Raw genomic sequence first — 14,320 nt, 5'->3', positions numbered from 1 at the left:
TCAGACCCTGATCCACCATGAAGCCTGGTCTCAGACCGGGCCGTGGGGGCGTTGACCCCCGAAACCCTCTCCAGGCAAACTCCAGGTATCAAAACTTTGCGGCCAAGTCCCTGTAATGTCTGACTACCGCCCACAGAATGGGTATGGGGTGCATAATACTGATATTAAACAAAAACTAACTGTATGAGGAATCTTTCATAGGAAAATAGTTTGAGAGCCCTGAACCCCCATCTTCTTGAAATATAAAGAATAAGGTGAGACATGATTGCAGTATAGAAATGGAAGACGGACGTAAATAGTTAATATAATTAAGTACTAAGGATATCCAATCAAGAGAGAACTCGAAATAACAGATTCAAACTGGATAAGTTTAGATTTAATAAGGACGTAGACAAAGATTGGTTCGGCAGTCGAGTGGTCAGTGAGCGGAATCTGCCAAGTAGGGTTATTGAAGCTAAGTGTTAGGTAGCAATAAAAATAGGTTAGACAAATATATGATTTGAATGGGATCTGCAGATCATGGGTTAGTATTGTTTCATTATAATAGCGGTACACAACAGATGGGTATCTATTACCTACATCTGGTTAGTAGGGACATAGAAGCTTAAACTTTGGGTAAATTTAATAGGTTAGACAAGAATTTCAATGAAGAGGGTTGGTTGATCCGAGAACTAGCCAAGGATGGGCCAGTGGACCTGCTACTGTATTTATTCAGATGTTCTTATGAGATTGCTTTACATTATGTACCAATATGGTACATATTGTACAGATGGATCGAAAAGACTGGAACCGACCTCCGCATGAATCAGATACATGATCTATGTCAAGTAAGGCAACAGCGGCACTTCTTCGCTCCATGGAATATTACCCCATTCCAAACTACCATTCCTCCATTTCCCCCCAAACTACTTCTTAAATCACAACCAAAACTTCGCCTTGAAGCCAAACATGAGGCCTTAAGCTGTATTGATAACTTAGTCACACAGCACACACTCTCGCAAATTATTTACGTTGATGGTTCTGTTCACCAATCCACTGGTGCAGCTGGTAGTGCTGCTGTTGTCGTACAGAGTGATGGCTCTCTTAAAGAAATTGGAGCACGCATCAATAATTGGGCCTCTACCCTTCAGACAGAACTGTTTGCCATACTCCTTGCACTGAAATGCATCTATGTATCAAAGATTGACAGTTTAATTGTAACTGATTCTCTGTCATCCATAAATGCTCTCAACTCATTAAGCATAAATTGTGGCATGCTTGTGTCAGAAGCCAGACACAGGTATGGTAGGATTGTGGACAGTGGAGTCAGAGTGCACATGCTGTGGATTCCATCTCACATTGGTCTTCAGATGCATGATAGAACTGATAAATTGGCTAAGCTGTATGCTTTCAAAGAGGGAGTAGATTACAATCTTGGCTTGTCAGGTAGTAGTTTGAGAACAATAATACGAAAAGAACTTCAGCTGAATTTTATGGACTTAAGGCTCAGGGAGATTGACACCAGTGAGTCCATCTATCATCATTCTATCATGCAGGAGGAGCCACATGTCTATGGTGCATCCAACAAAATAAGCAGACTCTTGGATGTCACTACCGCCCGGCTCTGGCTGGGTTACAAGTATCTTTGGCAGGTTAAATCACCACCACCAGATGTAGACCAAACGAAATGTAAACTTTGCCAGATGGATTATTGTCACACCCTGCGTCATTATGTACTGGAGTGCGATAAAATTAATGAATTTAGAAACAACTCATTCAGAAGTGTTCAAGAAATGGCTAAGTATTTTATCCACAGTGGTATATTACAGACCATTCTGGAGAAATACCCTGACTTTGCTAGCTGTAAATAAAGCATTACCACATATGTGCATGTGTGTGTGTGTGTGTGTGTGTGTGTGTGTGTGTGTGTGTGTGTGTGTGTGTGTGTGTGTGTGTGTGTTTGTGTGTATGTGTATGAGTGTGTGAGTGTGAGTGTGTGTGTGTGTGTGTGTGTGTGTGTGTGTGTGTGTGTGTGTGTGTGTGTGTGTGTGTGTGTGTGTGTGTGTGAGTATGAGTGTGTGTGTGTGTATGAGTGCGTGTGTGTGTATGAGTGCGTGTGTGTGTATGAGTGTGTGTGCGTGTGTATGAGTTTGTGTGTGTGTGTGTGTGTGTGTGTGTGTGTGTGTGTGTGTGTGTGTGTGTGTGTGTGTGTGTTTTTGTGTGTGTGTGTGTTTATGTGTGTGTGTGTATGAATTGTATGTGTGTGTGTGTGTGTGTGTGTGAGAGAGAGAGAGAGAGAGAGAGAGACTCAGCAATCAACATTTGCACCAATAACTCACTACAGTTGTGACCGGGTGTGGAAGTGTGAATTGCTCATTACTCTAAAATTTGTTCATGATTGCAGCCATGTATAAACATAAGTAACCATTCTTACAGTATTCATTACCTTTGTAACTTGTGAGTTCATTACCTTTGTAACTTGTGAGTTCATTACCTTTGTAACTTGTGAGTTCATTACCTTGTACCTAGTTCAGCCATCAAAACTTTGGAGCCCGGTCCCTGGACCCATTGTGTACCTCTGTAATCTGTAAATACCTTTGTAACTTGTCATGATTGTGACTAGACCTACCTGGAGTTCATTACCTTTGTAAATTGTGAGTTCATTACCTTTGTAAATTGTGAATTCATTACCTCTGTAATTTGCTCAGCTATCAAAACTTTGAGGCCCAGTCCCTGGACCCATTATGTACCTCTGTAATCTTTTGACTACCGCCCACAGGATGGGTATGGGGTGCATAATAAACATATTAAACTAACTACCAATATGCTACAGTTTTAATAACGCATAGATTATTTTTAAAAAGATGGCAACCTGCCACATGCAGGGCCGCTCGACTGGAAGCGTCGGAATTAATCGATTATCAACCCCCCCTTGTATGATATGAATCAAGGCTAGCATGAAGACAGATGCTACGGGAGAGGACAACCACAGCCCGAGAGGAGCAGCTCAACCGTGCGGCAAGGCAGCGGGAGCCAGTATATGGAAGCGAATGTGACACTAGCGAGCAGATCAGAGCAAAGCTGACCGATCAATGTTCGTGTGTCTACTAGACACCGCTTCCGAGAGACTAGTATTTTGGAACTTCTATATATAGGGATTGAAAGACTGCGGACTTCAAATAATTGATACTTTTATATATCTATGTATTTCTATTGAGTGTAAACTTATTTTTATATTTTTATTATATTATAAATAATGTAATTAAAATATCAACACGACAGATTGTTAAAATTATTGATTATTTGTTTCTAACATATTTTAATAGCATAAATTTTTTTTAGAAAATTCTTGATACTAGATGTGACTGCTAAGTTCACTTCTGTCGGGTTTTAAGAACAAGAAGTATTTGTATTAGGTTCTTGCTTTTATTTGGCTCAAGACTGTAATTAATAAACATTGTGTTAAAGAATATCTGACGTTATATTATGAAATAACTTTTAGAATTAGATATAAAATAAGACAGAAAATGGACCGCCTTGTCTATGTGTTAATGGTACACTGAACTTTTTCCTTATTTCATTGTAAGGAAGTAAGCAAGTTTATTCAGGTTCAAATTCAAATTCAAAGTTTATTCTCTATAAAGATTACAATGTTGAATTTACAGAATTTGGTTGTTGTGTGGTTTACATGTAGTTAAATAATGATTACAGAGTGTACCACTAGAACGCCTAGCATGGCTAGGCATTTCAGGCAGACTTAGTTTAATTCTTTATTTTAAAATATTAAAAATTATGAGGTAAGTTGGTATTATGGCTAAGTGACTAAATACTAGTTTGTGAGTTTAGCAATGTGAATGCTTTTGTTTTGGCACAGTACATAGTTTCAGTATTGGAGTATCATAGGATTCATTATTTTAAGATTGAGATTAATATTTCTGTTTATGGTCAAATGGGTGAGTGAAAGTGTGAACCACCAGGTGGTATTCGTGTAGTTAGTTGATGGGGTGTATCAGGGAGATAAGATGTTTTCTAATGGTAGTTTTGAAGGTGATGAATGTGTCTGCAGTTCTAGAGTTCTCAGGTAGGGTGTTCCAGATTTTAGGGCCTTTGACATACATTGAATTTTTGTAAAGGTTTAGTCGGACACGGGGAATGTCATAGAGATGTTTATGTCTGGTGTTATGCCTGTGGGTTCTGTCACAACTATCAAGAAAGCGTTTTTGGTCAAGGTTGATATTGGAGTTTAAGGTCCTGTAGATGTAGATTGCACAGTAGTAAGTGTGGATGTACTGAACAGGGAGTAAGTTTAGATCAATGAAGAGTGGGGGGGGGGGTGTTGACAGGGATGGGATTTAGTGATTCTTACTGCAGCTTTTTGTTGGGTTATTATTGGCTTTAGGTGTGTTGCTGCAGTTGATCCCCAAGCACAAATAGCATAGGTGAGGTATGGATAAATAAATAGGAGGACATTGTTAGCCGGCTTGACAACATCATGAACGGTAATGGGATCAATCCTATTATTTGCCTCAGTGCTGGAGGCAATGATGTAGGCAAGCGTAGAAGTGAGGATTTAGTTAGAAAGTTCAGGACAGCTATAGACATGATTAGGAAGAAGGGGGGGCGCCCTGTTATATGTGGCATTTTGCCAAGAAGAGGTGTTGGTAATGAATGGTTGTCCAGAGCAATTGGTATTAATTGTTGGCTGGATAAACACTGTAAGGATAATGCAGTACCATTCATTGACAACTGGGACAACTTCTATGGCCGAAATGAAATGTATGCCTGGGATGGGGTTCACTTATCCAGGGCAGGTGTGGGTTTTCTTGCTAAATCAGTTGAGGGGGTTGTTAGGACTTTAAACTAGGATTAGTTAGAGGTATGGGTTTAGAAATGATTAATAATGAGGATGGATATATTGACTTATGCTCTGATATTAAGAATCTTAATAGTAACTGTCATGGAGTAACTCTGGGTAATGATAATTTCAGAAATTGTGTAAAAACAAAGATGAATAGGAAAAATGTGAAGAAGAAAAAACATATGATGGTATTTTATGCTAACAGTCGAAGTGCAAGAAATAAAATTAATGAACTACGTTTGGTAGCATGTGCTGGGAACTTTTATATCATTGCATTAACTGAAACGTGGTATGATTTAAAGAGTCGGGATATGACTGCTGAGTGTAATATTCAGGGATTTAAGTTGTTCAATGTGGATAGATGTAATGGGAAGGGGGGAGGAGTTGCATTGTATGTTCGAGAAAATATTAATTGTTGCATAAAAACAGGTATAAAAATAGATGGAGCAGTAACAGAGTCTGTTTGGGTAGAGTTCGTGGAGGGTCAAGAAAAACTAATTCTAGGTGTAATATACCGACCTCCAGGATTGGATCACGATAGAGGGAGACTTCTTTGGGACGAAATTGTTAGGGCTTCTGGACACAGTAACATAGTCATAGTAGGGGACTTTAACTTCAGCCAAATTGACTGGAATTCTTTGACAGGTAATCTAGAGTCCAGTGACTTCATGGAAACAGTTCAGGACTGTTTTCTGAAACAGAGTGTAACTGAGCCTACCAGGGGTAATAATTTGCTAGACCTAGTCTTGTCAAATAAGGAAACACTCGTGAATAATCTGGAGATCACTGAAGAGCTTGGTGCAAGTGATCACAAATCCATCACTTTTAGCATTAATTGGGAATGCAAGAATAATGATAATACAGTAAAAATCCCTGATTTTCGTTCTGCCGATTATAATGGACTTAGGGAACATCTGTCTAATCTTGATTGGGGTTATCTAGCTAATGATTTTATTGACGACAATCATACTTATGAATATGAAGGGATCTGCTTTTATGATTGTTTTCTTAATAATGTACACAGTGCCCAGAGTATATACATTCCCCAGAGAGAGAAATTAGGTCTTATAATAACGATCCCAAATGGGTTAACAGGAGGCTAAAGCATCTATTAGGGGAGAAAAGGGGAATTTATAGGCGCATCAGAAGAGGAGAGGTTAACCTTACTGACCAATATGTTCAGCTTAAAAGAGAAGTAAAAAAGGCGATTAGAAAGGCTAAACGTGACTATGAAATTAGAGTTGCTAATGAATCAAAGACTAATCCAAAGGGGTTCTTTCAAGTGTATAGGACGAAGGTGAAGGAAAAAGTAGGACCTCTGAAATCGGGAATGGACAGCTGACGGATAATGAACTGGAAATGTGTTCCTTATTTAATGACTATTTTTTGTCAGTTTTTACACAGGAAGATGTAAATGAGATTCCAGTAATTAACAATTATTTAGTTCCTGATGAATTTAAGTTAACTAATATTACTGTCACGAGGGACATGGTTATTAAACAGATAGACAAACTGAAACAAAATAAGTCCCCGGGACCCGATGAGTTGTTTTCAAGGGTACTTAAGGAATGCAAGATGGAGCTTAGTCAGCCATTAACGAGTGTATTCAATGCGTCCATCCTTACCAGTGTTGTGCCAGAGTTGTGGAAGATGGCTAATGTGGTTCCTATATTCAAATCAGGGGATAAGTCCACTCCTTCAAATTACCGTCCAATAAGCCTGACATCTATAGTGGGCAAGTTATTAGAATCAATTATAGCTGACATTATCAGAAGTCACCTTGAAGAGCATAACTTGATAAATGAATCTCAGCATGGATTCACGAGAGGTCGTTCCTGCCTGACAAACTTACTGACGTTCTTCAATAGAACATTTGAGGCAGTTGACAGTGATAAGGAATATGATATTGTTTATTTGGATTTTAATAAAGCCTTCGACAGAGTACCTCACAAGAGACTCTTAAGAAAAGTGGCAGCTCATGGTATAGGAGGTAAAGTTCTAGCATGGATTGAGGCATGGCTTACCAATAGAAAGCAGAGAGTTACCATTAATGGATTGAAATCTGAATGGGGATTAGTCACTAGTGGCGTTCCACAAGGATCAGTTTTGGGCCCTCTCCTGTTCATAATTTACATTAATGACCTTGATGAAGGGATTACTAGTGACATGAGTAAGTTTGCTGATGATACAAAGATAGGCCGTATAATTCACTCTGAGGAGGATATCAATGAACTCCACGACGATTTGAACAAATTAATGTCTTGGTCTGAAAAATGGCAGATGAAGTTTAATGTGGATAAGTGTCAGGTACTTGCCCTTGGTAATGAAAATAATCCTCGAAGCTATAATCTAGGTGAAGTAGAGCTTGGTCATACAGAATGTGAAAAAGACTTGGGAGTCATGGTAAGCAGAAATCTAAAGCCAAGACAGCAGTGCCTTAGTGTGCGCAACAAGGCCAACAGATTACTTGGATTTATCTCAAGAAGTATAAGTAACAGAAGTCCAAAAGTTATTTTACAGCTCTATACATCACTAGTGAGGCCTCATTTAGATTATGCTGCTCAGTTTTGGTCCCCTTACTACAGGATGGACATAGACTCATTAGAGAACATACAGAGAAGAATGACTAAAATGATTTACTGTGTAAGGAACCTCCCGTATGAAGATAGACTTAAAGCCTTAAGGGCAGACCCACCAAAGCTGTTTGCAAATCTTACCGCGGATTGCCATCCTATATCAGCTAAGTCACGCCGCTATTCTTATGAGGATCGGATGTTCATTGAGAAAGAAACTCAGAGGCTGCTGAAGGAGGGTATTATAGAACCGAGTGATTCCCCTTGGCGTGCACAGGTTGTTGTTGTTAAAGATGGTTATAGGAAACGGAGACTGGCTATCGATTACTCTGAGACAATCAACAAATTTACACTTCTTGATGGGTACCCTCTACCTCGAATTGACGATACAGTGAACAAAATTGCTCAGTACTACGTGTTTAGCACAATTGATCTGCAGAGTGCCTATCATCAAGTCCCTATAAGGAATGAAGATAAACCATACACAGCGTTTCAGGCTAGTGATGGCCTGTATCAGTTTACCAGAGTCCCTTTTGGAGTCACCAATGGGGTAGCCTGCTTCCAACGAATTATGGATTCACTCATTCAGGAAGAGCAACTCATGGGAACCTACGCGTATTTAGATAATGTTACCATTTGTGGCAAGACCCAGGAGGAACATGATGCAAACCTTGATAAGTTTTTGGAAGCCGCCAAGAAGAAAAATATCAGTTACAATGAGGAAAAGTGCACTTTTTCAACTAAAAGGCTTAGCATCTTTGGTTATGTAGTGGAAGGAGGTTCAATATTCCCAGACCCTGAACGACTACGACCTCTACGGGAACTTCCAATGCCTCAAGACAAAAAGTCACTCCGAAGAACTCTTGGTCTCTTTGCTTATTACTCACAATGGATCTACAACTATTCAAGTAAAGTCCGCCCATTGAGTGCTACCACATTTCCTGTGACAAAGGAAGCAGAAGCCGCTTTCCATACTCTCAAACAGGACATTGAAAACTCAGTAGTTCAAGCCATTGATGAGTCCCTACCATTCGAAGTGGAAACGGATGCATCTGACATTGCCATTGCTGCAGTCTTACCTCAGGCAGGACGACCAGTAGCCTTCTTTTCGAGAACTTTTCAAGGATCAGAGAAATGTTATGCTGCTGTAGAAAAGGAAGCCCAGGCCATCATAGAAGCAGTTCGCCACTGGAGGCATTATTTAACTGGTAGACATTTCACCATAAGGACTGACCAACGGTCCGTGATGTATATGTTCGACAAGAGGCACAAAAGTAAGATAAAGAATGACAAGATATTACGCTGGAGGATGGAACTATCGTGTTATGACTTTGATATTCTGTACCGACCGGGTCAAGAGAACATCTCACCTGATGCATTCTCTAGGTCCCACTGTGGAGCAGCATGTCATGATTTGCAATCACTCTCAGCTCTCCACAAGGCTTTGTGTCACCCAGGAGTTACACGCCTGTACCATTTTGTCAAATCAAAGAACATGCCCTACTCAGTGGAAGATGTGCGACAAGTGATCAGAGCATGCAGAGTATGTGCAGAGTGCAAGCCAAACTTTCATCAGCCAGAGAAGACTCATCTCATAAAATCCACCCAGCCTTTCGAAAGATTGAATATAGATTTCAAAGGACCTCTACCAAGCACAAATCAGAATAGGTATTTCCTTAACATAGTAGATGAATATTCAAGGTTTCCCTTTGTATTCCCCTGTGCAAATATGGCTGCTTCAACTGTTATTAGTTGTCTTTCACAGTTGTTCTCTATTTTTGGTATGCCAGCTTATATCCATTCAGACAGGGGATCCTCGTTCATGAGTAACGAACTTCAGGAGTTTTTGGCTAGCAAAGGTATTGCCTGCAGCAGAACAACAAGCTACAACCCTCAAGGCAATGGTCAAGTGGAGCGGTTCAATGGTACTATATGGAAGGCAGTTACAATGACATTAAAGTCGCGCAATCTACCTGTTCAACACTGGCAAACTGTCCTACCTGATGCTCTTCACTCTATTAGATCACTGCTGTGCACAGCTACTAATGCAACCCCTCATGAAAGACTCCTCAACTATTCACGTCGTTCCTCTACGGGAGCCTCCGTGCCCACTTGGTTATGTCATCCTGGACCCGTTCTCCTGAAGAGTCACCGTAGGATGAACAAGACGGATCCTTTAGTGGAAGAGGTAGAGCTCCTGCAAGCTAATCCACATTACGCCCACATTCGCTACCAAAATGGTGAAGAGACTACAGTATCTACAAGACATTTAGCCCCAGTTGAAATCCCTATTAGTGTGGAATCTCAAGATACACCAATAGATGTGAAAGATGCTTCGTTTTCTCCTGGAAAGCCCCTTGAGACTACCCCTATGGAAATAGAGGATTCTGCTCCAGCAGTTAATCAAACCCCGCTGGAAAATATCGAACCTGGTGAAGAGGCTCAAGGGCTACGAAGGTCGGGACGTGTACATCGCCCACCTAACAGTTTGGGAGATTACTGTCTCTGATATTTTAGAAGGGGGAGATTGTAGTGATACTGGTCCTGTGGGGAGCAGCAGCAGGATAATACTGCACCACCTCTAGGGGCCCTTAACAACAACAACAGTTTGGTGTGTGTCATGGGCACCAACACATGGTGTGTGATTCTCTCCTACTTTATCCATTTATCAGCGATGCAGATTACATGGTGAGTTTAAATATGTGGCCTGTAGTTATAACTTTTCTCTTGACATATGCAAGACATCACCATCCCTGTAGAAGCTATTATTAGATGTACTAGTCATTATATTTTGTTGTTGCAGAAGTACTATGAAGATTCTATGTTCAATAAAGCCTAGAGATAAGGCCTGTGTTTCTATCACAACAGAGACCAAGAGTTCTTCGGAGTGACTTTTTGTCTTGAGGCATTGGAAGTTCCCGTAGAGGTCGTAGTCGTTCAGGGTCTGGGAATATTGAACCTCCTTCCACTAGAGTAATGAGCAGTTAACAAACATAGTAGGGAATTCATCCATTGCCCCAACAACAGATGTTGCTATCTGCCTGTCTCTCCTCGGCAGACAGCCATTGCAAACAGCAGCAAGTTGCCCTGGGATCTGCTGCTTGCACGAGCACCATCGACCCTCCCCAATAGGTCCAAGAAGCCAGTGACTCCGTTAGCAGCCCGATGGAGAGCTGTCCTAGGGACATGTCAGCGTCCTGGTGGACGCCAAGTTGATTGAAGATCCCAGGCCCTCGTGTGCACGGATGTTGAAGCTTGAGGAACTGAGTACACACTGCCTGTGGCACACCTGGCAGCTGCCTCGCGGTCGAACTCCACGATGCTGTCCCTGTAGCGGAAGTTCCTGTGAGCCCGGCACTCCCTGCAGTGCCATCGCTGACATCGTGGGTTAGGGGAGAAGTACCCTCTACAGATGGGGTGGCGCTGGGAGTTGGGTGGGTGAGGTGGGGGTGGCGCTGGGAGTTGGGTGGGTGAGGTGGGGGAGACGCGCAGGAGTGAGGCGTTATGAGAGGGTCACTGTTTACTACACACGCCCTCCCCCTCCCCCCCAGCCGAGAGGGGGGGAGGCGCTGACTGGTCCTGACTCAACAACACCAAACCCTCTAAAACTGCACTACACTTCAACTATTTACGCTGAAACGATGCACTGGGATGTCCGTTCGCTGCTCTGGTATCTTCTCAAAGCATTCACACTGAGTTCTGTTAAGTAGGGACCTGGTCATCCTCTTTGACCAGGAGCTATCCTTGAAAATCTCGCAGCTAGCCCGCTACACAACCTGCCGCGTCGGCCATGCCAGCAGCTGTTACGACGACGTTTCGGTCCGACTTGGACCATTTACAATTTGTAATAATTTAGGGTTAAGAATTAATCTAAGTTTGGCCTAGCCTTGCTAGGTGTTCTAGTGGCCCCCTCTGTAATTAATATTTTATTACATGTAAACCACACAGTAACCAAAATCTGTAAACCCCGCATTGTAAACCTTATAGAGAATAAACTTTGATTTGATTGATTGATACCATCGAGAAGTCGGGCTCGATACGGCTTATGCTGTCAGTGGCCCTGATACACCCAACAACATCAACATCCTCGCCTCACTTACCATAACTCTCGCCTCTCCTCGTCACTGCCATCATCTGAGTCTACCTTTACCCACTTTATTACACTCAGTGATTCTTGCCTACAATATTGACTTAGTTACCCAGGACTGTCATACTCCAGTAGTGTCATAAACTTAAGTTGTAAACCTCAACTTGATCCTCAGTAATCACAATGGCAGTTTCTGTGGACTCTGCCAGATGGCTTATAAATGAGATGGTGAAAGTTGCTTGGCAGGTGGAGGAGGTGTTGTCGTGGGTAGGGATCTTCTACCTGGGCAAGGTGACTCTAGGTGTGGCCTGGGAGGTAGGTACAGGACTCAGGACACATCTCTGGTCCAAGATGGTCACTAGGGACCTGCCACGGGAGTACGGCGGCAGATGGGCAGGTATGTTACTCTCTTTATTACTTTGATAGTAGGGGGGTCTAGATGCTGGTAAAGGGCTCTTGATTCAAGGAATTAGAGATACCCTTAAATACCTCAGATCAAACCTGATTTCCACTTAGACAAATGCAAAGTTCTAAATGTTGGACAGGTAAATAACCATGCCACATATAAACTAAATAATGTAGATCTTAATACTACTGATTGCGAAAAGGATTTAGGAGTTCTGGTTAGCAGTAATCTAAAACCAAGACAACAGTGCATTAGTGTTCGCAATAAAGCTAACAGAATTCTTGGCTTCATATCTAGAAGTATAAATAATAGAAGTCCTCAGGTTGTTCTTCAACTCTATATATCCTTGGTTAGGCCTCATTTAGACTATGCTGCTCAGTTCTGGTCACCGTGCTACAGAATGGATATAAATGCTCTGGAAAACGTACAGAGGAGGATGACAAAGATGATCCCATGTATCAGAAATCTTCCCTATGAGGATAGACTGAGGGCCCTGAATCTGCACTCTCTCGAAAGGCGTAGAATTAGGGGGGATATGATCGAGGTGTATAAATGGAAAACAGGAATAAATAAAGGGGATGTATGTAGCGTGCTAAAAATTTCCAGCCAAGACAGGACTCGCAGCAATGATTTTAAGTTGGAAAAAATTCAGATTCAGGAAGGATATAGGAAAGCACTGGTTTGGTAATAGAGTCATGGATGAGTGGAACAAACTCCCGAGTACAGTTATAGAGGCTAAAACGTTGTGTAGTTTTAAAAATAGGTTAGATAAATACATAAGTGGGTGTGAGTTGGACCTGACTAGCCTGTGCTAATAGGTCAGTTGCCGTGTTCCTTCCTTAAGTGCATGTGACCTGACCTGACTAGGCTGGGGCATTGACTTAAGCAGGTAGGAGACTTGGACCTGCCTTGCATGGACCAGTAGGCCTGCTGCAGTGTTCCTTCTTTCTTATGTTCTTAATCCCAAGGCTCTGAATGGCTCCTTAAAGGTTTAACATTTTTCGATATATGAATAGTAATTCTCCTGTTCCCTAGACATTTTATGACTCCTACAGGTTTACTGCTTCTCCATGAACATAATTGCCTCCTGTTCTCCCAGGTACTGTTTGACTAGTGCTTTTCTATGATAGTGATAGTGAGGCTACAACTACTCAGTGGAACATGGCTACTAAAATACACCCAACCAATATGCATATACAACATGGAATAAGCATTTTTTATGTAGATTTTTATTGGGGAGATATTTATGAACATGAATTACGTTAGGTTATGGTAGCTGAGGTCAGGTACATTAAGGTTAGGTTACGTTTGATTAAGTTACAGTGAACCCTAATAATAGTAGATTAATAAAGGAGGGGGCTGTATGTTATTGTCAGTTGTCCATAGATTCCAAATTATGAAATTTATTTTTTATGATCATAACATTAATGGGCAAAATTTGGAATCAGCAGACTTGGTTCATAGATTAAGAAGGCTGCATTGTAAATAAAAATGAAGATAAGAGTACAGCCTCTCCTCACTTAATGATAGAGTTCCATTCCTAAGACCAAGTCGGTAAATGAATTTGTTGCTAAATGAGGAGCATACTATAATGGTAGTGGGTTTGTGTCAACTATCCTTGATATTGTTTTAATGTCACCTTTGCACCATTTATAACATTTCTGATATACTTTTAAATGTTTATACAGTAGTGTACTGTATATTGTAATACTACTCAGAATAGAGGAAATCGGCTCTAATATACATTATTTAGGTATGTATACTAGTCAGGGAGCCCGTCATAAGTCTGAGTCGGTAAACGAGTGCGTCGCTGAGTGAGGAGAGGCTGTACTGTATAATAATACTGTACATGTACAGTAGTGGTTTGTAGTGGTTATTACAAATGTTGGTCAGATACAAATGCAAATACTAAACGAACAAGTAAACAAACAAAATTTATTTCTTTGCAAGATTACTTTGAGATTATGAAATTACAATAATGAATTTAAGTGCAAAGAGAGCCACTATCATGCCTAGGCCTTATGAGAAGACTTAATGGCTTACAGACTACTTAATACTAAAGAAATTGATCATAGTTTAAGTTGTATCTCTCTTTTTTTTATTTATAGTAGACCGTAATTTTACTGTAATTATAAATATTGAAATTATATTATGAGAATATAACATTGTGAGTTGTTGAAAGTAGTTTACATGAGAATGCTACAATTGGGTGTAAGGCAGTATTGTTTTGGGTAGGTACTTATACTACAATGTAGTATTAATAATCTATGAACTTTGGGCATCCAGATTTGAAGTTTTAATTTTTAGGTAATTGGGAGAGTTTTGGTAAAGTTAAATATTGAGTATTGAGTATTTAGTTTAGGGTGAGTAGGTGGCTTTTGAGAAGAGCCTTAAATTGGTGTTCAGACTGGGTTACT

The 14,320-nt window shown here is 40.9% G+C and overlaps 1 protein-coding gene across 3 annotated transcripts in view; it reads left to right on the top strand.

Moving 5' to 3' along the window:
* The first annotated feature begins 11,472 nt into the window (after positions 1-11,472).
* Positions 11,473-14,320, top strand: part of LOC128701486 (inactive hydroxysteroid dehydrogenase-like protein 1) — a 160,933-nt gene continuing 158,085 nt past the window's right edge. For all 3 annotated transcript variants that reach the window (XM_070101752.1, XM_070101751.1, XM_070101753.1), the window contains exon 1: positions 11,473-11,894. In XM_070101752.1, coding sequence (XP_069957853.1) covers positions 11,681-11,894 — 214 coding nt within the window. In that variant the 5' untranslated portion in view covers positions 11,473-11,680. The remainder of the gene's footprint in view (positions 11,895-14,320) is intronic.

The sequence above is a fragment of the Cherax quadricarinatus genome, chromosome 78 (genome assembly GCF_038502225.1).
Source record: "Cherax quadricarinatus isolate ZL_2023a chromosome 78, ASM3850222v1, whole genome shotgun sequence".
Lineage (NCBI taxonomy): Eukaryota > Metazoa > Arthropoda > Malacostraca > Decapoda > Parastacidae > Cherax > Cherax quadricarinatus.
Note: the sequence above shows the minus strand (reverse complement) of the source record. Positions and strands in the feature narration are given on the sequence as shown.